Source organism: Zootoca vivipara, chromosome 3, assembly GCF_963506605.1.
Source record: "Zootoca vivipara chromosome 3, rZooViv1.1, whole genome shotgun sequence".
In the NCBI taxonomy this organism is placed as follows: Eukaryota; Metazoa; Chordata; class Lepidosauria; order Squamata; family Lacertidae; genus Zootoca; species Zootoca vivipara.
This window is the reverse complement of record NC_083278.1, coordinates 91,659,337-91,685,208: the sequence shown is the minus strand read 5'-3', so window position 1 is coordinate 91,685,208 and position 25,872 is coordinate 91,659,337. Positions and strand designations below refer to the sequence as shown.

The 25,872-nt window shown below is 42.9% G+C and overlaps 2 protein-coding genes across 2 annotated transcripts in view; one reads left to right on the top strand and one right to left on the bottom strand.

Annotated features, from left to right (window-relative positions):
* The window catches only part of IARS2 (isoleucyl-tRNA synthetase 2, mitochondrial), a 38,469-nt gene extending 29,571 nt beyond the window's left edge, over positions 1-8,898 (top strand). The window contains exons 17-23 of the mRNA XM_035111368.2: positions 2,715-2,840; positions 4,264-4,395; positions 5,904-6,010; positions 6,490-6,635; positions 7,001-7,191; positions 8,309-8,450; positions 8,581-8,898. Coding sequence (XP_034967259.2) covers positions 2,715-2,840; positions 4,264-4,395; positions 5,904-6,010; positions 6,490-6,635; positions 7,001-7,191; positions 8,309-8,450; positions 8,581-8,720 — 984 coding nt within the window. The 3' untranslated portion in view covers positions 8,721-8,898. The remainder of the gene's footprint in view (positions 1-2,714; positions 2,841-4,263; positions 4,396-5,903; positions 6,011-6,489; positions 6,636-7,000; positions 7,192-8,308; positions 8,451-8,580) is intronic.
* A 389-nt stretch (positions 8,899-9,287) lies between these two features.
* Positions 9,288-25,872, bottom strand: part of RAB3GAP2 (RAB3 GTPase activating non-catalytic protein subunit 2) — a 53,092-nt gene continuing 36,507 nt past the window's right edge. The window contains exons 23-35 of the mRNA XM_060272992.1: positions 25,230-25,390; positions 24,273-24,489; positions 21,564-21,737; positions 21,325-21,431; positions 19,957-20,023; positions 18,769-18,839; positions 17,735-17,770; positions 16,190-16,264; positions 15,249-15,467; positions 14,387-14,476; positions 14,078-14,296; positions 12,862-13,020; positions 9,288-10,255 (exon numbers count right to left, since the gene is read on the bottom strand). Coding sequence (XP_060128975.1) covers positions 10,112-10,255; positions 12,862-13,020; positions 14,078-14,296; positions 14,387-14,476; positions 15,249-15,467; positions 16,190-16,264; positions 17,735-17,770; positions 18,769-18,839; positions 19,957-20,023; positions 21,325-21,431; positions 21,564-21,737; positions 24,273-24,489; positions 25,230-25,390 — 1,739 coding nt within the window. The 3' untranslated portion in view covers positions 9,288-10,111. The remainder of the gene's footprint in view (positions 10,256-12,861; positions 13,021-14,077; positions 14,297-14,386; positions 14,477-15,248; positions 15,468-16,189; positions 16,265-17,734; positions 17,771-18,768; positions 18,840-19,956; positions 20,024-21,324; positions 21,432-21,563; positions 21,738-24,272; positions 24,490-25,229; positions 25,391-25,872) is intronic.

Below are 25,872 nucleotides of genomic sequence, written 5' to 3'. Positions count from 1 at the left end.
TGGTTGCTTGAAACATGAATTACAAAGCTGGACCCCCCCCCCCCAACTATGGTAACTATAGTTAGAATTAACTAGTATAGGATTTGGATGCAGCATTAAACTGATTTAATTGAAAACTGAAGCGAAAGCCTCCAACCTCATATTTCTCTAGAGGAGAGGAGGTGCGGAGGAGCACATGAGTCCGAGGTTTGTGCATGTCACAATAAACCATGGTTCAATTGCCCTATTCAAACCAGGTCTATATGTCCCTCAATTGTTGAAAAGAGCAGATTTTTATTGCTGCTGATGGAAAAGCTTCCTAAAGTGTCTTTCTGAAGCTGAGCTTCCTTGTGTATCCTGAAACAGTCGTTGAAACACAGCCCTTGGCAGCCTCGCTTGCATATATCAATCATCATAAAAACAGACCCGTTTTATTGCTTCTTTACCTTGCTTATCAGTGCCTGTTCTGCGGGGGTGGGAATGGTTTTCATTCCTGATGGCTTTAAGCTCAACTTGTGCTTGACTTAACGTTTTGATCAGCTGTTTAGCTTGTGTATTGCTGTTCACTGCCCAGCTCCTACCTGGCCCTTTGGATGCTCTGGTTAGATTTGATAGACCCTGAATTTCTACTTTGCCAGAGCTCCTGGATCTGGGAATGTGGAGCAATCCCCAGTGAATTAATAAGGGTTCAGCTACTTGGTGCCATACCGTGTGCCAGTGGAGACCAGGAGATAAACATCTTTAAATGGGAATCAGTAGCTGGACCCTCTACCCAAGCAACCCTCTTGTCTTATATGGGAACATTTTGGGTCTGGTTCTTTGACCTTTATCAGACAGGTCTGTTCTAATGTATGCTTCGCATGTTGGCTGAGTTGTTCTGAGCCACCAAATCATTTGAAATTTAGAAGTTCTGATATCAGGATTTGAAGATAATCCTGGTATTTTATTTGTTCTGATTTTAATGTGTATGAAGGAAATATTTAGCATGCAGGTTGGTTTGGGGGTGTATTTTCCTGAAGTTCAGTGCATGCTACAATTGTTACTCCAGTACTCTTCCACTTGACCCTGCTTAGTTTTTTTTTCTTTTTTGCTACTTATTATAGTACAGTTCAGATGGCAGATGACAGTAATGAGTTAGAGCAAAATAGAAAAAGGAGGGTAGGTGAGTGGTTGGGGTGGGGGAGAGAGAGAGAGAGAGAGACGAGCGTTGTATAGGTTGTTTCATTACATACAGTGGTACCTCGGTTTAAGTACATAATTGGTTCCGGAAGTCTGTACTTAACCTGAAGTGAACTTTCCCATTGAAAGTAATGGAAAGTGGATTAATATGTTCTAGATGGGTCCGTGGAGTACTCAACCTGAAGCATACTTAACCCAAAGTATGAGTGTGATTGGTTCTGGAAGTCCGTACTTAACCTGAAGCGTACTTAACCTGAAGCGAACTTTTCCATTGAAAGTAATGGAAAGTGGATTAATCTGTTCCAGACGGGTCCGCAGAGTACTTAAACTGAAAGTACTCAAACCGAAGCGTACTTAAACTGAGGTATGACTGTACTTGTAACTTGTAACTGAGTTGCTTAATTATTCTGCTGGGGCTGCCCCATTCCTTGTTCAATAAGGAGGGTTCATCTTTCGGAGACCTTCCAAAGTAAACAAGCACAATTCTAAACAGGAGAGAAATTGGCTGCAGCTTTTGCTAAACCAGGCTTAAAAAATTTAATGGCTGGGGTGGGGTGGGGGAATTGCTAGCATGCTTGAGGCTTGCAGAGGGGCACAGAGTTCTATCCGTCCACATAATTCTACTGCATTTCTGTGCCAGGGGAAGAAATGGGGAACAGACCATCTCCTGCCTAACACTGAGTCAGACCAGTGGTCCACCTAGCTCAATGGCAACTCTCCAGGTTTTCAGACCAGGAGTCCTTCTCAATGATTGAACCTGGAGCCTACTGCCCCTAAACTATGGTACTTCCCCTTTCTCTCTAGGCAAGAACATCAGCAGTAGTTGCTGTGTAGTAGTTTTTACAGCAGCAAGGAACTTCCCTGCACACACACACCCAATGTCTGTGACTTGAAAGCTTTTCAAGTAAAAAGTAATGCTGATCCTTTGATGTAGCTTGTCCTGCCACTCTCCTTGATGGCTCCAAGTTGACAGCAAGTGTGGTTTGACTTTTCTCTCCCTTCCCTCCCCCATAGCTTTGCACTAGGTAGCATGACACAGGTGTGTGTGTGTGTGTGTGTGTGTGTGTGTGTGTGTGTGTGTGTGTTGTGTTCTGTTCTGTTCTGCAGAGTGATAAGGAACAGCAGCTATGCTGCTAATTTTCATTTGAGAATCTCTGGTCCAGTTGGATTGTGGGGCGACTGCATGTCAAGGTTTCATTGCTGTGTTGCCAGAAATGTGTAAGCAGTTGGTGCTTTATGTGCTCCAGGAAAATGTGTGTTGTCAACAAACATGCTAGGTAGACTTCCAACATAACACTACGGAGTTTGTTCCATTTCTGCTTTCCTGATAGAACAGTCCTCCTCCTCACCCAACCCCGGTTCTGGGGGTTCACCTGACCTGAGCGGATTTGGGAGAGGAGAAGAGAGGAAAGTCCTGTTGCACTAGCAGGAGTCGTCGTGCTGGCTTCCGGTAGCAGAATGGAGCAGTTGGCTCCCACCGTGTAAATTCAGCAGGTTTTCAAAGCTAGTCTCTCTTTTGATTTCTCCCCCTACCCACCCAATCTTTACACTCACAGGACCACAGTACAGACCCTCCATATGGCGCCGATATTCTACGCTGGTGGGTGGCAGAGTCGAATGTCTTTGCGGAAGTTCTTATTGGGCCAGCTGTGCTTAACTCTGCACGAGATGACATCAACAAGGTAGGAAGCCAAGAGAATAACAACAATAAGAAAAACCTCTCGAGTGTCTCCTCTTCAGTAGGATCCATTTCAGATTTAAAACTGTCAGTTTGGTTTGTAGTATGCATAACCAGGAAATAATGTTTGAGATCTTCTCTTTAGTTTCTGTTTCAGCTAACACTTGCTGCAGCCCAGCTTTAGATAACTTGACAGGAAAGGGCAACAAAATCACTTGCAGCATGATTGTATTCAGCTGTTTGTTCATGCTTCCTATTCTTATGGTAGAACTAGATGTGTTTGTCATGGAGCAAACATGTCTCCTCAATAGTGATCCAGAGCAGAACTCCAGTATAGGTAGCAGAGTAAAAACGTAAAACACGTTGCAGGATTCCCCAAAAATAGACCAGAGGCAATTATATTTCATTCAGCAGAGCTACTGAAAACAAATGAGCATAATGGTCACAAATCCAATACATTCAGGATTGGCACTGTCCATAAGAAATCCAGTTGCAGCAGACTTAACTTAAACTTACAATAACTTATAATAAGACTAAACTTTAACACTAAGCATGCTGTACTATGTGCAGAACACCACACCAGAAGGAAAACAGAGAGAAAGAGAAACCCAGGCTCCTTCTGGCCCTGCTTTTATAGTCAGCATGGCCTTGACAGAAGAGATAACAGAACCAGTTTAAGCCAGCTGAACTCCGCTTCTCTGAAGGAATAACCCAAACATCATGAACCTTCTGCTTGTTTCTTTCACACAGAGAAGCTTCCAGAACTCCCTTGAATTAATTAGAATATGAAAGATCTCTACACATCAGAACAATACTTTCTGCACTAAGGGATGCAAACTGACAGCGTTACAGCCAACTCAAGGCTGCTGTCAAAGCCCCGTGTCTCCGACTCTTCCCACTTGACAAGCCATTCAGCTGGAATTTTGGGAAACTATTGGCACAGAGATGTCCCATCGTGTGATGCATGTGCCTAGGCAGTAAAGCCCCGCTACCTTGTGTTTGCCATAACTTTCCTTTCCAGCCCGAGGGCCTTGGCACTGATAACAATTTGGCAGTCCTCTGATCAGCTATTCCTCCATTGTATATTGCAAGCCACATAGAGCTTTGGAAAGGAGAGGAAGGGAAGAGCTGAAAGCGTTTAGAGATCAAGTGACTTCAAACTTTTTTAGGATCAGGGAAGTACCTTGGGGTGATTTCCAGGCAACTGTAAGCAGTCTCCTTTCTTCCACCCCAAATTGTGAAACAATGCTTATATTGGAAAAGTGACCAGATAGGAGTCTCCAGTATTCTCAAGGAATTAGAAAAGCCTCTGAAATGTTTATGGCACTATTGGTAGCAAAAACGGTTTTAAATTATTACTGCTGTATCATTCTGGATTTTGTGGACTTATCCTGATTAATGCATGTTGCTGACTGGTTTGTTGATAGCTTCGGAACACGATTCGTTTCTTGCTCGGCAACCTGGCCGGCTTCACCCCAGAGACGGACACAGTCCCCACATCGGAGATGTATGTAATAGACCAATATATGCTCCACCTGCTGCAGGGCTATGCAAACAAGGTAAGCAGGGAAGGGGGGTGGGACTAGGAGTTATAAGTGCTTACAGTGTGAGCCTTTGAGCAGTCAGCTATGTGAATTACTTAGAAGAGAGAATTTAAATTGCTGAATTGAATCATATTGAAGCTAAGGTCCTAGTTGTTAGGCAGTGTTTTGTCATGAATGCCAATCTGGAGCATAAGAGAGACCCTCCTTATGATTATGACAGGCTTGCAGACGTTTTTAATGATTGACATTTTATTATGTGGCAGCTAGACTGGTGACTGGGAGTGGCCGCCAGGACCACATAACACCGGTCCTGAAAGATCTACATTGGCTCCCAGTACGTTTCCGAGCACAATTCAAAGTGTTGGTGTTGACCTTTAAAGCCCTAAACAGCCTCGGTCGTGTATACCTGAAGGAGCATCTCCACCCCCATCATTCAGCCCAGACACTGAGATCCAGCGCCAATGGCCTTCTGGCAGTTCCCTCATTGCGAGAAATGAGGTTACAGGAAACCAGACAGAGGACCTTCTCGGTAGTGGCACCTGCCCTGTGGAACACCCTTCCAACAGGTGTCAAGGAAATAAGCAGCTATCCTACTTTTAAAAGACATCTGAAAGCAGCCCTGTTTAGGGAAGTTTTTAATATTTAATGCTGTGTTGTTAATATTTGATTGGGTGCCGCCCAGAGTGGCTGGGGAGACTCAGCCAGATGGGTGGGGTACAAATAAATTATTATTATTATGTTTTTATATTTCACTGGAAGCCACCCAGAGTGGCTTGGGAAACCTAGCCAGATGAGCGGAATATAAATAATAAAATTATTATTATTATTATTATTATTATTATTATTATTATTAAATATTTTGTACTCAAAGCATAGAGAATTTTAAATATGAATTTTTTGGGGGGGGGGAGAAACCCCTAGTGGTCATAATTCATCCAAGGCATTGTGTGTTCTTATTCATTTTTTATTTAGCACATTTGTTAACCGCTTCACAAATCAAAGCAGTGTACAATGGGACAAACTTAAGATAAAATGCAAATTTGAAAAACCATTAAATCATTCCTACAAACTCAGAATAAACAATAAAGCTACCTCTACAGATGTGTAACCTGTGTTTCATAAATGACTGGGTCACACCTCCCAGAAAACCTTTAGTAGAAACCTATTCAGTGGGCACCTACACATCATGATTCTAGGTGCCTGCCTAATTTCACCAGGTAACTGATTCCAGAGGGCTGGAACCGCAGTGCTAAAAGCCCATGTACATAAAAGCAAATCAGGACTTCTTGGGCATTTCCCCCCCCAATAGTTTTCCTTTCTTTAAATCCTGGAGGCATCTTATTGGCCACTGTGAGAACAAAATGGTGGAGAAGATGGGCCATTGGCCTGATCCAACAGGCTCTTATGTAAATACTGGGCATGGAGGTGTGAATGGAGAAAGACTCTTTCTCTTACTGTGGTTTCTGAATCTTCAGTACTTGCTTCTTAATTTAGCCGTCTGTTTTTGTATTTTATTTTTTCAGGTTACAACAGCGTATAAGGAATATGACTATGGCAAAGTCGTACGATTACTGCAAGCCTTCCATACTAGAGAGCTGTCTAGTTTTTACTTTAGCATAATCAAGGACAGGTATGTGTAATAGTGTACCCTTGCTAATGTGAGTCTCCCTATTCACTACGCCTTGGTTCCTGCTTAAGAAAGCTTGTCTTTAGGAAACCTCAATGCACACATAGAGATGCACAAGCAATACATGAACAGGGCCTTTGTTGTTACTAGCTGGCAAAAGCTTCCATCATATGTGTGACTGGAATCTTAAACCTGAAATTTATTTTATTTTTGATTTTGTGTGGGCATCACCCCCCCACCTAAATAAAACAGTATGAAAAAATCTAGCCATCAGTACCAAAACCACTGGGTTCAGTGCTATTTGTGTGTTGATAATGTATACACACACACACATGTATTAATTTGCCAAAGGGGAAAGTATATTAGTTGTTTGAAATATAGAAGGGCAATTACTTTGGCATTCCCAATTTAAAATGGCACCATCCTGGCTTTTAATTTCTTCCAATATCTAAAAGTTCAATCCCCCCACCCCCCGCTTTCAGACTTTATTGTGAAGAAGAAAAAGATCCCAAGCGCCGCTCATGTCAAACAGCCTTAGCTGCAATTTTCGACACGGTGGTTCGTTCTTTTGCACCAATCCTTCCTCATTTGGCTGAAGAGGTATTCCAGTACCTTCCGTATCAGAAAGGTAAGGCAGATGGAGCTATCAAGTGCTTCTGCACACAGGGTTCTTGGATGTTATAGCCTTAGCAGTGTGCTTGAGAATCCCCGGGAAATCCTTTTATCTAAACAGTTGAGGAACTGTCTGTGCATTGGCTGGCAGGGTGGAACTGCCTGCAGGCCCCCAAGAGAGTTAAGCTAATCATTTTAGAAAAAGATGGGGGTCTTTAAAATCTTGTAATATTGATGATCTGGAGCTAAAATGGTGTTTAAGAATGCACCAATAAGTGAAATTTCAACTGGCAGCCTTAGCTTCGCAGGGGTGTTCCAGGTTCGACAGTATGAACAGCTGCTTTGGGTATTAACCTTTTTCTTTCTTTCTTTCTTTCAAAGAGTCAGATAGCGTGTTTCGTTCTGGGTGGATGAACACAAGTCCCGTATGGAAGAAACCCGGCCTTGAAGAAGCAGTGGAGGGAGCCTGTGCAATGAGAGATGCTTTCCTGGGCTCCATCGCTGGCAAAAATGCTTTGGAATATCAGGTGGTACTTGTGATTGAGCCTGGACTGCTCTTTGAATTAATGGAGGTAAGCGGGAAAATCAATACTATTTGTTCAAACTTCAATTAGTACAGAGCTCGGCTTCCAGAAATCTGACAAGTGCAACTAAGTTCACTCAGTTTTACAGCAATTTTAAAAGAATTTCATTGACTAGATGTTCACTTCAGGGGCTTATGTAAGGTTCTGGTGTTTACTAGCACTGGGTTTTCAACTTAGTGACAAAAGACCAGCTAATCATCGCAATATATCACAATGTCTGAAATAAGGATGGAGCCGTGTAGAGGCATTGGCTGGTTTTTCCCCACATTGTGATTTTTGCACAGCACACACAATATATTGCTAGGTCAAAAATTATGAAACCAGTATCATAATATGGACTTCAAACTGGGTTTTTTTTAATGATATCACACAGCTCTAGTGTTTTTACCTTTAAAGCCCTATTGCAGCTTGGGACCAAAATACCAGAGGAGCGTTTCTTCCCATGCCAGCCTAGCCAGCTTTTCTGCTGAAGCTGTTCTCTTGTCTATCAGACATAAATCCTTTAATCGCAAAGAGGCATTTTGAATGATTTTCCTAAAGAGGTGTGCCTGTTGCACGGTCTTTTCCACTCCTGGCTGAAACATCCATTTTTGGTTTTTTGACACAGGCATCTTAAATTGTCTTAAGCTTTACTCTGAATAATGGTTCTAAAATACTCATTGTGTAAATTTGTACACACTTCTGAAATCCAGAGTAGCTGAAGTTGGTATGTAAAAAGTTTAAAATAAACAGCTGGGGCAGGGGGAAATAGTGCTATTCTCCAGCACTCTGTTCGATTCTGGATCACAACTAGGATTGATGCTATTGATCACAACTATTGCTTGATGCTTTTGCTGTCATTTTGAAAAGATATCTATCCATATTCTGCTGATTTAAAAAGATATTTTGATACTGTACTGCACTGAAATACATTTAAACGTTTCTTTGATTATCCTTGAATCTTTTCGCCACACTTGACATCCTCTCCTTGCACACTGTTTGAGAACCACTGTTTAAAAGGGATCAGTAGAGCTGGCAGGCTTTATGGCTGGACCTGCTTAACTTCAGCCGAAGCCTTCTCTAAATGCACAGATTTTTTTAAGTTCTGGCAATCATTCACATCCAGGTGCTGCAACACGAGGAGTGTTCCAGTACATCCCAGCTAAACGAAATAATGATGGCATCACAAACAACGCTGCTTAGTGAAGTCCCGAGAGACATGATCACAGATGATATGATTAAAGGGACATTTCTGATCAACTTAGAAGGTAAGTGCAGAAGGAAATAACTTCCAGTTTGGCATCTGTTTGGACTAGTTGTACCTTCCCTTGTTTTGTGGGGTGGGTGAGCAAGAGATGGAGAGGTCTTCCTAAGTGTCGAATCTCGTTCTTTCAATAGGTGGTGATATCCGGGAAGAGTCTGCCTATAAAGTCATAGTTCTACCGGCTGCCAAATCAAAATGCCTGCGCTGTCGAAAATACACTGCGGATTCAGCAGACACCCCCTGTGCACGCTGCAGGGAAATACTTGGGAAATAGCAACCGCGTCTCCATGCTCTCTCAAAAGCAACCTGATATTTTGCTGACCTATTTCTAAGAAATGTGTGTAATGAGAAAACACGCACTACTACTGCGGGGAGAGAGGTTGGAATGTTTATTTGAAAACAGTTTGGTGTATATACGTAAGCTTGTACATTAATAAACTGCTTGTGAGAGATGCCAAATGGTCTTTGGTGTTCTTAAGGGTATAAGATTTCTTAGTAATGGGTGGGTCCCCCTTTCTTGCTGGTCGAGGGTTTCATGCTAACTAGCTGTCAACCCACCATTAACAGCAGACAAACATACATGCCAGCAAGGTAACTGGGTAATCTCAACCTCTACTCATTTTTCAATTATAGTTAAGAAGTAATCATGTTATCCTTAGGGCTATAGACTGTTGCCCACAAACCCTGCTGCAAATTGAATAGCAACTATATTGCCTCCTTTACAGGTTGATTTCTGCCTTCTGCCCTACAAGATTCAAACTATTCCTATTGCATCCACTGGAAATCTGTGATTCAAAGACCCAATATGTGTTTGTTTTTCATAAGACCAGTGCACACCACAGAAGAATGACTAGTTTATTTTTAATACTTTATATATTGGACAGCTGTGTAAAGAAAGCTGGAATTTCAACACAGGGAACCGAGGGGCTGGACAATTTACAATATTTTTACAATAAACTGTACAACAATCAATGTTACAAAAAGACTAATGCTTCTACAGAACCTGATCGGCTTAAATTAGAATCCTAATTTTATTTCTGAGACTTTATCAGAACATCCAAGAGGCAGCTTATGTTTCAAGATTTTGAAATTAACTTGTGCACTTTGCCCTCCCAATGGAACAATCTTTTTAAGAATGAGCTACCTCTTGCCCAGTTGTCCATGCATGATGATTGTATGAAATAATTATTTAATGTTGTAAGCCTCCACCCAGCTAGCTCCTTGCTAAAAGCAGCCAAGAGACTACTCTGAAAACCAGAAGCAACATACACGTAGGAGCTCCTGCTTTCTCAGCTTCGAATTAAATTCCTCTCAACTTAACATTTAAAAAGCAACAGTCTATATTCTAGCACATGAAAAACTCTAATATGTTAATCTGGACGACAAAGCTGTTCTTAAACCTGAACTAATGCGCAAGTGCTTCAAGTTAGAAATAAATATTTCAGGTTATATAGACAAATATACAAAGATGATAGGTTGCTGGTATTACCCACCACAATAAGGTAGAACTTCACATGGGTAGCATCTCCTAAAAGCCTTAAAAGGGTTAGTTTACAAACGTCACTTGAAACCATTTCCCACTAGGTGGTTCTGCATCTGTACATACAAGAGCCACTTGTACGTAAGAACTGTTCAAAACTAGCAGCAGAAATTGTGACCTTGCCATCATGACATTGCTTCCACTGCCTCAATTAGATTCAAGGCAACACTGTACTGCCCGTGGTTTTCCGGTAAGTGTTCTATCACTTTGTCTACTAGCTTTGCGGTTGTGGTGATTGGCACATCTACATTTTGAAGATCCTGTGGGTCCTGTGGAGAAGGGGGAGGGGGAAACACAAGTCGTCAGGCATTCACCTATAGAAGCAATTTTCAAGCTACAGCACTAGGCAACGGAAATGCAGGATTTTCACTTAAATGCTTATTAGGCACCTTCCAATTCTGTGAGTTATTTTTTCCAGAAAGGCACTTTGTTGTATTCTAAAGCAACGAGCCTAGTCCTTGCCTATTTGCAGACTCCACAAAAGCCACACTGGTGTCTGGATGCAAAGGGTGTAGCTACAAGTCACTACTTGGCTGCTGTAAGGAAACCTACTCCGTGTTTGTGAAGATCATTGTAACACAGACCACTCCGTGGCAGAGGGGAAACCATGACCCTCTTATGATCAGGTGGTGGACAGTGCGGATGATGTCTGTGGCTGCCAGTGAGAGAGAGAATATAGGGAACAGAGCTCTGAACCTCTGCCTCCAGTGTCCCTCTTACCCACCAGTAAACCTGTTGCTTTAATCCACCATAAACTAATGAGACTACCGGAGGCCATGGCTTCAGCAGCAACTTTGATTCATGGCTGATTTGTTACATCTGGCATTGAGCAGCCAGCTGGCTGATCTGCAACCGCTACAACCAGAAAAGCAGAGCTGTCTGGTTGTTCATGTGGGCCACAAAGAGGTCATCACTTAGAAGCTGGCCAAGGGCACCACCTTTCCCCCCTCTATTTGGAACATTTCCGAGATTTAGACCAGGGGCAGGATTGTTTTGTTATTATGGTGTGCATTTTTTGTGTTTTTGTATTGTGATCTTTGGATGAAGGACTCTATATAAATTTTATAATTAATAAAAGTAATAATAATGTATGTACTGTACTTGGTTTAGCCACAAATAGGATTAAGTGCACTCTTTGCATACCCAGGGCAAGTGGTTGTTATTGGGTAGCATTCAAGTAAGCAGTACTTGGAGTAGATCCACAGAAATTAACAAACACAAGTAAGTTAGTTCCACCCTGATGGATGACCTATATCCAAAAAGGGACAGAGGGAGTGGAGCCCTGTTATTCTTCCTTGATCTTTCAACAGCTTTCGATACCTGGCCTGGCTGCTCTGGCTGAGCAGCAGATGCACTGTATTACAGTGGTTTTGTTCCTACCTGCACAGCTGAGTCAAAAGAGTGGCATAAAAAAGCCCTGTTGTAGTACATCTGTATACCGAAATAAAGGTAAAAGATACCATTAGGTCCAGTCATGACCGACTCTGGGGTTGCGACGCTCATCTCGCTTTATTGGCCAAGGGAGCCAGTGTACAGCTTCCAGGTCATGTGGCCAGCATGACTAAGCCGCTTCTGGCGAACCAGAGCAGCACACGGAAACGCCGTTTACCTTCCCACCGGAGCGGTACCTATTTATTTACTTGCACTTTGACATGCTTTCGAACTGCTAGGTGGGCAGGAGCTGGGACCAAGCAACGGGAGCTCACCCCGTTGCAGGGATTCGAACTGCCGACCTTCTGATCGGCAAGCCCTAGGCTCTGTGGTTTAACCCACAGCGCAACCCGCGTCCCATTGTATACCGAAATACTAACATCAAATAAGGTAGTGTGCTCCTGCTTTAGGGCCATTCTTGTTTGTTCAAATGGCTGCTAATCCTAGAGAGATACAACCACCTTATGCCCAGGGTTGGTGCTACTTAACTATGCTTTGTGAGCAAATTCCGTTATTTAGACTGCAATTATAAGGAGTCCTGCTGAACCAGGCAGGCATTAACTTCCAAGTTAAAATTTACTGTGTTTTGTTTTTAAGAAGGGGAGGGGGGCAGTGACAGCGAAGACTTCCCTGGAGTCATCTCATCCCCACTACAGTACAATGCCAGGCATGTCTTTGTAGCCAGATCTGCGGTAGAGTCCAGATTCCATGCCACATGGCACACTGGCTAAAGATTAACAGTCATATAAGACATAGGAGTCCACCTCAAGTACGAATCTTAGTCAGAAATTATTCATGCATATTAACCCACTCAGAGCGGGCACTGCTTGGAGCAGAGACAGTCTCACTTTTGAAACTTTCAGGTGTGAAATGCTCTCTAGACATTTTTATCTTTTTTATACCAAGTGTATGAAGCACTAAGGGGCAGGTGGGGCTTGTCAACCTGGGAAGGTAGCCCATCTAAAATAAGGAAAACTCTGATCATAAACCGCTGCCTTGCAGGGTATCTTCAGGAGGAGAAAAGGCCAAGGAGTAAACCCTACACAAATCCAGAATGGAGTCCCTAAAACTGTTGGGTGGCATCTTGTATGCCTCCTCCTAGCAACTCTTGCAGCCAGGCTCATGCCAGATGTATTGCTCTGCTTTCCTTTGGACCACATCAATGAGGCCAAGGGGGGGTCTTGTCATCTGAGCAGCCCAGGACCTCCATACACACTGCCCATACACACTGCCCAGGCTTGTGCTCCGGATAGGTCACTTCGGTGCTGCTAACATGGTTTGACTTCACCCCCTTAGGTGTACTCCATTGTCCCCCAAGACAGACAGATGCCAACAACATAGTATGAAGCACTTAATAAAGTTATGGGCTCGGTGAAATCTTAAACACTCTTCTCTTCCTTGTGCTGTTTGGGGTAAAAAGATGCTTTTAGTCAAAGGACATTACCATAGCTTTAAGCCATGTGCAGAGTGTTGGAGGCAGCCTGGCCAGTAGCTCCATGCCTTCCTTGGTCTGGGTGTGCAGTAAGGCGTATGCAAGCCTCTGTCCGGTCAGCACCAACAGCTGAGATGCAAGGACTTCTTTGTCGTGTACTTGAAGAATAGCCTGAATATTACAGGACATGTTAACACAATCATATAAAAAGAAGAAGAGCACTGGTATATATTTTCAGAGCAGAACTTCAGTGTTCTTCCTAGGAACCTAGGCACAAAGGAAATGATTGTCCTCAAGATTGGCAGTGATTAAAGTCCAGGCATGTCCAAAGTCCGTTTCGGGGCCTAATCCAGCGCGCCGGTCAGTATAATCTGGCCCCTGTGGCAGTTTATTTCCTGGGGTAAAATCCTAAAAAAAAAAAACCTCAACAACTTCAACCCAAATAAAAGGTTAACAACTTTGGTCGGCCCTCACGGCCCTTCACTTCATCAAATCTGGCCTTCTTTGAAAAAAGTTTGGACACCACTGGATTAAACCAAGTTAGAAGGGTCTGATCATAGAATTGTAGAGTTGGAAGGAGCCACAAGTATCATCTAGTCATTGAACAAAGCAGTGCAGGAATCTTTCACCCAACATGGGGCTTGAACCCACGACCCTGGGATTAAAAGTCTCATGCTGTCCAGCCTCTGTTGGACTCGCCTGAAGGGTGTTTCTATGTGATGACATACTGGACCCTGGTGGGTTTAGCTCCACCTATTGCTCAAAGGCAGTAAGCTACCATATTGCCTTTCGGGAAACTTTCAACCAGCCAAGTTTTGCCAAGCTGAGGTGCAAGCAAATGCAGGATGCACAAACAAAAAATGAAACACACCTGCAATGCAGACAACAACAGATCCTAGGAATTTCAAAAAAAGACTACCCACTAAATTTGAGATCTTAAGGCAGACAGCCAAAATTATCCACATAGGATGTGGTCCTGGGCCTAGTCTGTCATATTGGCATATTATTACACCAAGGTGGGATGTAGGGTGGATAAAGGCTGCCTAAGAGGGAGGAACAACACTTTTTAAGACTCGCTTCCCAAATGCCAATTCAACAGAAGGAAATAACATTATGTCACTGGCTTAACCCATAGCCACAGCATGGGGATCAATCAGGAGACCTAGCTAAGTACTTGTGAGGAACAGTTGCCCTCTGACACAGGTTACACATTAACTTCCTTTTTTACCTCTTCTCCAAGGTGATCAAGGCCATAGTTGTACAGCTCACACACATAGTGCCGCCTAATTATATCCTCTGCGACCTGAAGGTGCTGAGCCAAATCCAAAGCCAAGGCTGGCCAATCTCTGTCTTTCACAGACACGGCGACTAACTCTTCTGGGCTGTCTTTTGTTTTCTGAGATGAAGACTGGGCTTGTGCCACAGCACTCACCAGTTTGGTTAAGAACTGCAAAGAAAACAAGACCGCCACATCAGTAGCAGTTCAGTCGGACAAAACACACAACCACCATTGATTTCCCCCAGGGTTTAAACTAACTTGATGACGTATAGACAGCAGAGCTGGATCCACATCGCCGCTGGGCAACAACTGGATTGAAGTAAGGTCTTTGAAAAAGGCATTTTTACCCTGCATGGAAGGGAAAAAATATTCTTTTAAAATCATTGAGGAATTTGGAAAGAAAAGCATCAGTTAATAACAAATTATAGTTATTTTCTCAGAGAAAGAGGGTGTTCAAAGTCCAAGGAACTGACATCAAGAGGGAAAACATTTGCAAGTTATAGTAAAGCTGCATGATGATATAGCCATCTGCAGCTTCCTAACACATGTACATTAAGGGGGGGGGACCCATTCATTTAGCCAGTTCACGTATATAATTTACAGATAGGTTGAGTATTAATTTCTATTTGGTGATGGGGCCCTGAATGCAGTGTTAGTTGATGGTATAAAATATAGGAGACAGGACTGAAAGAAGCCAATAGGTTGCATAAAACGAAATCATCTCATTTGCACAAGCACTTCCAAATGTGGAACAGAAATTTCCACCCCACCCCCGCAAATATGTTCGGGGGGGGGGGGGAGAGAGAAGTTCCATTGTGAAAGTAGACATCCTCGCATGAGCACAACTACTTCAATGAATACAACCCCATGTGTGCCACCTAAACTGGTTCCAAAAATCTAAAGGACAGTTTCTGATTTTCCTTTCCTCTTTGAGCCAAATTAAATGCCACTGAAGATATTGAATCAGGAGCAACTTTTCAGAGGGGAATGAGGGGCTGCCGTCTGGATTTGAACTCTAGTCTTCCAAACTGCTCACTCCTGCCCTAAGTATGTAAAATACACATTTTTCAGTAACTTGTCTGATTTCGACTCATCAGCAACTCTTTTATAATGTACGTACCTTACTGTCAAAGAGAGAGAGAGGCTTCACGCTCTTCAGCGAAAACTTCATGATTCCATACAAGATACTACAGAGCACAGACTGGTGCTCCACGAGGGGGTAATGGATGTGCTTCTGCTCAAGGGCTAGTTCCACAAGTGAGGTCTGCCCTTCGACTGACACCCAGGCATCTTCCGTGTCCAGCACAGGAAGCTGCATTTCATCACTCACTATATCAGCCTGCAGAAAAGCGGGGGAAAGCATTGGCACTTGAAATGTCACTGTAATTTCATCCTGAATGAGATATTTTCAACACTTTTGGGGGCGGGGTCCGTGACTGAAGATGCAAATAGAAGGAATCAAGAAATCTGCGCAGCAAAAGCAGTGTTGCAAAGGGATAATATCAAAATGAGTACACATTCACTCAAAGCTACTTTGTGGCTTGAAATCTGTTGTGTTACACGGAGACCTTAAGTCTTTAAGGACTTGGCTCATCAACATTTCTTACGAACAGATACATGGGGTGGAATTCAACGCCTCGGTCACCTGGTCATTCCATCTGCACAAGCTTTGCAGCTTCCTGGATGGAATTATCTCCCCTCTCCTCCCTCCCTGGGCTGCTATGATGATGGTGATGGTGGTGGTGAAACATTGATAGAGTTAAAACTAAACACACACAAAACCACACACACACACACCAGTAAATACTGAGGGGTTCTCTCAACTTTCCCAAGCCAATTTTGGGGCACGGAGCCCTTGCACAGACTCATTAGTTCAGTCCTGCCCAGAGGGTTTGTGGGTGAAAGCTTCCCAGGTCTGGGAATAGGTGAATCCTACCCATGGACTCTTTGTTGTACAGAAGCTTTCATTCCTCTCTTTCACACAGAAACTGAGTTGCAACATGCCACTTTATTAATCTATTACAAACAATGTGAGGTTCGGGTTTGGGGGGTGGGTGTTACCTCCATTAGTGTTTGAAGAAGATCTGAGCAAGACCCAAGAAAAGATGTCATTGCCATGTCGCTCATCCCCACATCCTATTTGAGAAAACAACATTAGCCTGTGCAATGTGCTTATTCCTGCACACATTTAAAAACAGTTCTGGTTTTCTGGAATAGAGGAGACTTGAGTTATAGCAAAAATAAAATCTTATCTCTAGTGCTTAACAAGATGCTGAAGGAAAAGAGAAACCAGCAATAATAAAACACTTTTCTAAAATATTCAAAATGTTCACAGCATTTCCCACTCAAGTAATAACTGATATTCAAAAGAAGAGTTTGAAGAAGAAGAAGAAGAGTTTGGATTTATCACTACCTGAAGGAGTCTCAAAGCGGCTAACAATCTCCTTTCCCTTCCTCCCCCACAACAAACACTCTGTGAGGTGGGTGGGCCTGAGAGACTTCAGAGAAGTGTGACTAGCCCAAGGTCACCCAGCAGCTGCATGTGGAGGAGCGGGGATGCGAACCCGGCTTCCCAGATTACGAGTCTACCGCTCTTAACCACTACACCACACTGGTTCTCTTCCACTGAAGATGTTTATGAAATAATGATAAAAACCAACAAGTGCCTTAGAATATAAGTAATTCCCCTTATTTTTAATCAATACTTTTATTTACATTGCTGTTTAAATCAAGGTTAAATTCAAATAAAAGTACTCAATACTAATCTGAACCCAATCACTTTCAGTGCATTTGTCCCTGGCTAGGCTAAAATGTAATTAAAAGACTGCTCAAATAGATACTGACTATGTTGAAAGCAGACTGTACTGTACTAAAATTGTAAGGAGATAAAGACATTGTTATGGAGAAAAATATTCAGAAAAATATCACTGCTGCCAACGCTGGTAAAAGCAGAGCCTTTATTGTGCAGAAACAATATGGAAGAGCAAAACTGTTCAAAGTTACCTGGGTTTCAAAAAAAACACCCTTACATTTCATAAAATCATAGAGTTGGAAGGGACCCTGAGGGTCATCCAGTTCAACCTCCTGCAATCCAGAATTCTCAACCAGATCATACATGAAAGACGGTCATCCAACCTCTGCTTAAAAACCTCAATGGAAGGAGAGTCCACAACCTCCCAAGGGAGACCCCTTCCACTGTCGATCAGCTCTTACAGTCAGAAAGTTCTTCCTGATGTTTAGTCAGAAGTTCCTTTCTTGTAACTTGAATCCTATTGGTTTGGGTCCCAGACTCCAGAGCAACAATGGGCCCAGGATCCCACTTTTTCCAGGATGATGAGGAACCATTAGTGAGTACTCTTTGCGTCAACCAACTACAAATCCACCTAATGGTTACCTTGTCCAGTCCACATTTTACAAGGTTTTCCCAAGCATGTGGTTAGGATTAAACCACACGCTTGGGTAAGGTAAAACCACTAAGATCACCTGAGGCCACAGCTACAGGAAACCCACATTCAGGTTAACACAAATGCCGTCAGATATGCCATTTTTACACATGCCTTCAATTAAAAATTGTAACAACAACAAAACAAAACAAAATTTACTTGCCCTTCTGCATAATCTGTCTTTTGGTGCTTTTCCAACCTATTAAAGAAATATTTTCTTGTTAAGTGTCAGAATCCATTTAGTAAAAGCAAAGAACTCAATACATTGGGTTTGCTCCCATCAGTCAATGTAGAGATCCTCTCCCTCCCATTATTCCCTATGGGCAAAGGAGAGGAGATAGCCCATGAGTTAATTGTTTTAAAAGCTTCCTTTCTAGCCAAACTTAGTTTAGCAACACACACACACAAAAACGGTCCCTTCCATCTGGGACAAAATTTTGTTTTGTGAGCTGCTATGCAATCACAAGGCACCTGGCCCCACCCAAAATCCCAGAGTTGGGCCAGCAGGAAAATCAGTAGGTATACAACAAATGCAACTGACACCTGAAATACTAAATCCCTGACAAAATTTATCATAAAATCAAGCAAAACAAAATTGGTTAACTTTTTTAAAAAGCAAGAAATGTATTTAAAATGCAGCTGCAACATTTATCCAGTTAAGTCTCATAAAACTTTTAGATTTAAAAGGTGCACCTACTTATTGGAAAAACCGTTGTTGTTTTTAAGGTAAGTACTTGCAAAATTACAGATAGCATACGCCTTCTGAAAAAGTAATCTTCTCTCAGCTTATGGGCGAGTGAAAAGTGAGAATATCTCAAGACAACAACAAGCACATAGAGCAGGCATGTCAAACCTGCGGCCCTCCAGATGTTTTGGCCTACAACTCCCATGATCCCTAGCTAGCAGGACCAGTGGTTGGGGAAGATGGGAATTGTAGTCCAAAACATCTGGAGGGCTGCAGGTTTGACATACCTGACATAGAGCAACAAACACTATCTAAAAACCAACCCAGAAGGGGGGGGGAGTTCTTCAGAACTGTTTAAATCTACATGTTTTTATGTGAACAATAAATTAGCCCCCAACCCATATCATTAGCTGACTATGATGTCTTTAACTGAGTGCCCTAGTTTAAAACTGATTTCTGTAATGTTGCTCCCACTTCATAGAAAAAAAGGGCAAGTATAATTCAGTATTTACCTTGTCCATTAAATAGGTAGCAGCAGAAAGTCTTTTCACGATGAATGTGTTCCACATCATCAGAGCAATTCCTAAAACAGTTACAGTAGAAGGCTATGTCAAAAATATTTTTTGCCAGGCAAGATTCATAGGGTGAAATCCAACATTGCATGAGCGGACATCTTGTTGTTGTTCCCTAGTGACCCACACAAACACACCCATGCCCCCAATCCTCTGAAACAGATTTGAGGGGTTCTCACAAAGCACTAAGCTAAAAGGAGGAGAGGACAAGAAAGTCCTGTTGTACAGGACAAGCAAAGTCCGTTCTAATCACAGATCACCACAACTGGGTATCATTCCACAGGATGCAACGTCTTTGAAAAGTCTTGATGTGAATGCTTCAGTGAAACAAAGAAACTTGCTCTGGTGGAAAAAAGCTTCCCCTATTTAGACTGCTTTGAAGGTGGAAAGATTTTTCCAATGCTGTTTAAGTGGGAAAGTCATTAAATACTGTACTGATTCCGTAAGCAAACTCTAAGAAGAATTTAGGATTTGGGGAGTCTGTGACACTGCCTGAAAGTTTTCTTTCTCTTTCTTTTGCCAAAGTTCGGACCTCTTAAACCAGACCAGCACACTTCTCTCAAGATTTGTTGGTCTAGAATATACTTGTTTTTAACAACAGCTTCTCTCAGTCAAAGTTTGCAAGGAGAAACCTCCATAGATCTGTCTGATTGAATGATAAGTACCACTTCCGCCAACGTCTCCCAATAAGAAGAAGAAGAAGAAGAAGAGTTTGGATTTGATATCCCGCTTTATCACTACCCGAAGGAGTCTCAAAGCGGCTAACATTCTCCTTTCCCTTCCTCCCCCACAACAAACACCCTGTGAGGTGGGTGGGGCTGAGAGACTTCAAAGAAGTGTGACTAGCCCAAGGTCACCCAGCAGCTGCATGTGGAGGAGCGGAGACACGAACCCGGCTCCCCAGATTATGTGTCTATCACTCTTAACCACTATACCACACTGGCTCCCAAGAATTACACAAGCTGATCCTTCCATAGTAGCTGCCACAAAGAACATTATAGTTGTGAAATCCTAACCACACATTCCACGCCAACAATTTTGAATCCATCATCTCTACTCCACCTCTACAGATTGACAACATGCAGAATCTTGTGCTATTCAAGTATTAAATAGTTCTTTCATGCTTACCATACTGAACATGAGCATTATTGATGCATCTGAGATGTTCTATAGACCTGATGAGAAAACGTGCTTCCTTGTATTAAAGAGAGAAAAACAAAGCGTTAAAATCGGTCAAGGCAATGAAGTAAATAAGCTACTTGTTACAAAATTTGTAGCCTTGACCTAACATTTCAAACTTTATTTCATCAATGACATGAGCTTTGCAGGCTGAAACTCAAGTACACACAGAGAAGGAGCATTTCACTTTTTCTTTCAAACAAGAGAGTTGGTTTTTACCCAAAAAGCTTTGTTCTGAAAAGGTTATTCAGATGCAAATAATAATAGCTAACTGGCAGTCACTGCAGGGTTTAAGAGAGCAGTTATAACAACATTAAAGCAGCTGATGCTGTGAATAAGTATTTATAGCTTTAAAAATAGATGGTGGAATGTGGGAGAGAGATCAGAAGACCTGGGGGGGGGGGGACTTTTTTAAAAAATATTGTGAACCACAGTAACAGTGAACTTGTCTCTTCAGGCTCATTCAGACTTCCTTTTTCGCTGTGCTTTCTAGGCACAGGTCTGAGTATTTGTTATGGTTTTGTGTGTGTGTGTGTGTGCACACGTGTGTTTTCCTGGTGCTTTTCCTGGGGGAACCTGCATTTTACTCCTGAATCAGAGCAAATGGCAGTCTGTGGAAAACCCAGGGAAAGTGCAGAGACAAACAACACTCTGACAAACAACATTAAAGCTTAAACCTGTGCCTAGAAATGTGGAACAAAAGGAAGTCTGAATGTGCCCCATGCACAAGAATATCTGGGGTGCTGCTTCTTTTTTCAGTCATCCTACATTGGGAAAACTCCTCTGACTGGCTTAACTCAGTCTAGTGTGGGAGAGGGGGTCAATAAGGATCCAGCAGATCATCTCTGTGTGATTTACAGTAGACAAGGCAAAACTTTTGAGTCCCAATTATTTAACAATAGTAACAAGAGCAGGCAGCTACATTAGGCTGGTGAAGTTAAGGAGAGGAGTTTTGTGTGAAAGGGCAGAGCACTCATTTCAGTTCTGGTACTCTAAACAAATCCCTAAACTCAGAATGTGCCAAGACACACCCTGTTCTTTCATTCTGCATCTGGCTCTGATTGCTTCTTTTACTAGCACTCCCAAAATATCTACTGAAACAGATGCAACAAGTCTGAAGTTTACCAACCCCTGATCTAATGCAACAGCCTTTATCTTCCAAGAAGCCAGCTTTATACTCTGTATTGCTACCGGTATGTACCCTAATTTGCTTCAGTCTGAAAAACACACAGACACATAGTTCTGTCTAGCATTGGAAAAGCTGATAATGTGAAAACAGCTAACCAATTATGACAGCTGAGCGAAATGCCCCATTACCTCTGGGTCCTTGTTCCACTGCACAACATACTCCCAACAGCAATGTGCATGCAGCACATCCGTCTCCAGGCTGCAAGGAAACTCCTGATATGCTAGATGCAGTAATTCTAGAAATAAAAGTTACAGAAGATTATGAATTGTTCTTAAGTAATTTGCCGTTTGCCAGTTAGAAACAATTCGGTCATTTCTGTTTGCTCCTGAAGTAACTTTTCATTCAAAGATCTGCTTTGCATTTTTACCTAATATGGTTTCCAAGCCTTTCTGGTCTTCTGCGGCCTCCTCTAGAAAACTGCTGTCTCTTTGTGGCATTTCCTCTTCGCTTTCTGATTCTTCTCTCTGCCTCCCCAGCCTAAGTAATGGCAGGCTGAGGTCCTGCTTGAAAACCCATTTTGCTACGCTGTCAGCAATGCCTCCTAAGACAAAGTAAGAGATTCAGTTTTAGGTTTCTCTTTGAAAACAAGCCTAGGCCCAATTTACACATACCTCTCCCCCATCAAATAGTATCATCTTCTTCAGGGGAAATCAATGTTGTACCTTCCAGATAGTTGGATTTCAATTCCTATCACCCCTAACCATGCTGGCTGGGGCTGATGGGAGTTTGGAGGTCCACCTCCGCCCCAGATGCTAACATTTCAGGTTGCATATAGCTAAGAATGCAAGAGTCCTGGCTGGGTCCCTGGCTGGGTCCCGTCCAAAGGCCCATCTACTGTAGCATCATGTTCTCACAGTGACTAGCAAAAATGTCTGCAGGAATGCCCACAAGCAGGACATGAACACAAAATCACGCTGGGATGCTCTTACATGGAAAAACTCTTCCCCATATATAGAAAAAGAGCACATCAGTGAGAAGGGTTAGACAGAGCCTTTCCCCCCCAGCATGCTAGTTTTCAACATTCAAAAGTGAAACAAGGTCATGTGCAACCTAGCAAAGCAAGCAGCATCCGTGTGCATGGCTGGGAAGGCCACATTCCCTTGGGGTCTTCTTTTGGGGGCCGTACACCAGCACAAAGCCACCCCACCATGTCATTTTCACCCATCCTCCCTCCCTACCCTCCTCTCTCACCCGCACACCATCTATTCTCTCTCTTACACATCCCACCAAAATTATTAACCATCCCAGATTGCACCAGCATTGCCTTTCTAAGAAACGTCAAGGTTTGCCCCCCCCCCCTTCCCCACTGCATTGTATCTTTTTGCAGAAACAGATGCTGGGGTATAGGGAGAAAGGAAAAGCAAACAGCCAGTTCCCCACCCACAAGATAAAGGTTGGTTCTGTTGAATGTATGGGCAGGCCCAATGTTTCATATCCAATATGAAATTTAAAAGGGCCGAATTCATCAAGTATCTAGTGAGATAGACTGCATGGCTCCCATGCATTTCAACCCTTTAATTGCTCCTAATTTTTTTCTATTGGATTCTCCAGAATGCTCAAAAAACTCAAACCTGCTGGAACTTTTATACCGATTATTTAATGCTGTATATCTTATGTATTTTTACTGTTGTATGTTGCATTTTAAGGTACTTTATTGGATTGAGATTTTAAAATGTTTTAAGATGCCCCAAGTGGTAATGGGCAGTAGAGGAGCACGATAGAAATGTTCACAGACACACACACACACTTATAATATAAATACATATAATCTGCCTACTTCAGGCTGAGCTCTCTCACCCAGGGGTAACTTTGCTTGCAGTTGTCATAATGCAAAGAGGAAAGAGAACTTTACCCTATTGGGCACATGTGTCATCTAGATGCATTCCTGGCCTATGATCTAAATTAGTCTAAGCATGGGGGGAAAAGGTAAGTGCGGAGAGCTTAAAAAAAATACATACTGATCTGAGCAAAGGCAGGAAACAAACTGAAGCCTCTATAAGAGAGACATCCTGATACTTCCTCTTAAGTTTAGCTTTTTCTGCCTTCAATCACTAGGGGGAACCAAACCCACAGAAGAACCTTTGTCATGGGAGAAGACAACATTCAAAGCTATAAACTAAGATGCCACTATCATTGCTTAAATCAAACCAATTGCTTAAGCTTCCCCCTACGCGGTTTTAAAAACCATTTTTTATTAAGATAGCTTACAATCTTAATGTGTCGCTTGAGGTCAATGTCAACACGCACACCGTCAATCCTTTGTTTCATCAGCCTTTCTCACTGCTGAGACATGAACACTGGTGCAGGCCACATAAGCTACTACTGACACTAATCCCATTATCAGATTCAACCACACTGAACCTGAAATTGTCCTGTAAAGACTAACAGAATGCCTGATCTTTTGCTAGAAAACGCTGTTTTTTTACATTCATATCTGCACATCTTCCTTCAGGCTTCTTCCACACCACTGGGATTTGTTTTCTCTCTCTCTCTCTCTCTCTCTCTCTCTCTCTCTCTCTCACACACACACACACACAGTTCAGATAGTACAACAACTGCGGCACCTTACTGACTCTAACCCACCCCTGCTGGGGCAAGTTCTTCAGCATGAAGCCACAGTTCAGCAGTGGGGGGAATTCTGGACCGCAGGCCCAATTAGGCCTAGTGAGGAGCCACCTGCCCCACACCTGATGCCATACATGATATCAGGTGTGGGGCGGAGAAAGAGTGGCTTGAAGTGCACTCCCATTGTTCCTTAGCAAACAAGAAAGGGACAGCAAGCTAGAGGCTTCTGATAGCCATGGTGACTGCTAGGACATGAGACAGGGAGGCAAACATGAGGCAGAAATCTAGTAGATGCACTTGCTCACAGAAGATGGGGAAGACTATTTCCCTTTGATTTCCCCTGCAACCTCCTGTGTCACCTTCCCAGGGATCGCAAACACTCTGGAACAGATTTTCAGGGGGCATGGGGGCTGCAGGGGAATGGGCAAAAACTTCCCACCTCCCTACTCTGCAGATAAAACCCCTACTCATGGGTCTTTGGATCCAAGCCAATGTTTTTGAGCCCATTCACCTTTTCCTCCTTCCAGCAGCTTCTTCACGGAGAGTCTGCCAAGAGGCTCAGTCTGCAGAGCTGAGACTTGGCTTGTCTTCTTATTCACTTTACTGTGCAGGAGTGTCTGGAGAATCAGGCAATCCTCTAACTGTTTAAGCAGAAGTTTCCAGTATTCGGTATCGAGGGAGAGTGCTTCCCAAGGGTCCGTATCGGTACCTACTGTGATATGGGAAAACTAACGGAAAAGATGGCATAAGTAAGAGTGAAGTTAGCAATATTTCACACCTCACACAACGCAAAACCCAGCTTAGAAAGCTACGTATAGCAAAACCACAGCTGCCTGATGAGTGTAACTATGCGATAAAAGTGTGCATGTGAGATGGAGCCCTTGGAGAAGAAAAATTAGGAAGAGAGAAAGAAACTCTCAGAAAACACAGTGGAAAACAAAAGATGTAACCATCACTACTTCTACTGACCTATTTCATAGGGTTGTGAAGATAAAATGCACTTCATACAGACAACTCTCCAACCATTGATGGAGGGGCACAATAAAAAAATGTGAATGAATACATGGCCATCATCCGCACACTAAAAGCTGGAAATTTATTGTACCAAAGCTGATCTTCCTAGGACTGTACGAGATCAGCAAGAGCAAAAACAAAGTACATTTAACTGTTAATGCTCAGCTGGTGAGAAGGAACACAACTACAAACAGCCCAGGATGCAAACAACGCATTAAGTAAAATGTGGCATTCCAGTTTATCCTGCTAAGTTTACTAAGCTGTTAGCATGATCCATCTTAACAAACCACCGTCCTGACGCCTGGATATCTCATGTGCCTAGAACAACTTTTACCATACCTTTTCCAAATGGTGGTGAGATTTAAAAAAGCAGATCACAGAGGGGCTTTATAGCTTTCTTTCAGGAAAGCAGCAACTGCTATTTGGTGGAGAGGAATACAGCTAAGTTACTTACTTTTTTCTCCGCTATGCTATCTGTTATCTGTGCTGTTACACAATGCCCGACATGAGCAGATAGCAAAGCAGCTCCGTTATTCTCAGACTGAATACACGCCGTGCGCATCTGCTGCCACCAGGGGGAAACTGACTGAGAATCCCAAGTCTCATCTATAGCAACTGAAACAGAAAGTGGAAAACTCCGGTGTGCAACTAGGTCAGCTAAAATCAGCAGAACAAGAAATAAAGCAGGAGGAGAGGAAACCACACTTTTAACAAAGTCAGCTCTATAAATACAGCATCGATCTGTAAGGGTCGGATCCAGACATTTTCTTCCATGAATGCAACAGCTACTGTACTTCCATTCATGAAAGAGATCCCAATCTAGCAGCAGCTCCTGCCGGTGGGAGGCTTTTCAGAAATGGTGCGTGCTACAACAAATGCACACGTTATCAGTCATCTCCAACACCTGGTGGAGCTATTTTTAAGAAAGGGATTTAGAAAGGGAAAGGAGGGCTGTGTCTTTTTACAAAGCACCTGATTTGCTGATGATGCAGAGCCTGGCGCTGGTGCTGTCACAAGGGTTTTATGGGTCCCACGCAAAGGAGACTTCTACCATAAACTCTGCTCCGTTTGGCACATGCAAGTTTAAACCTGGCCTT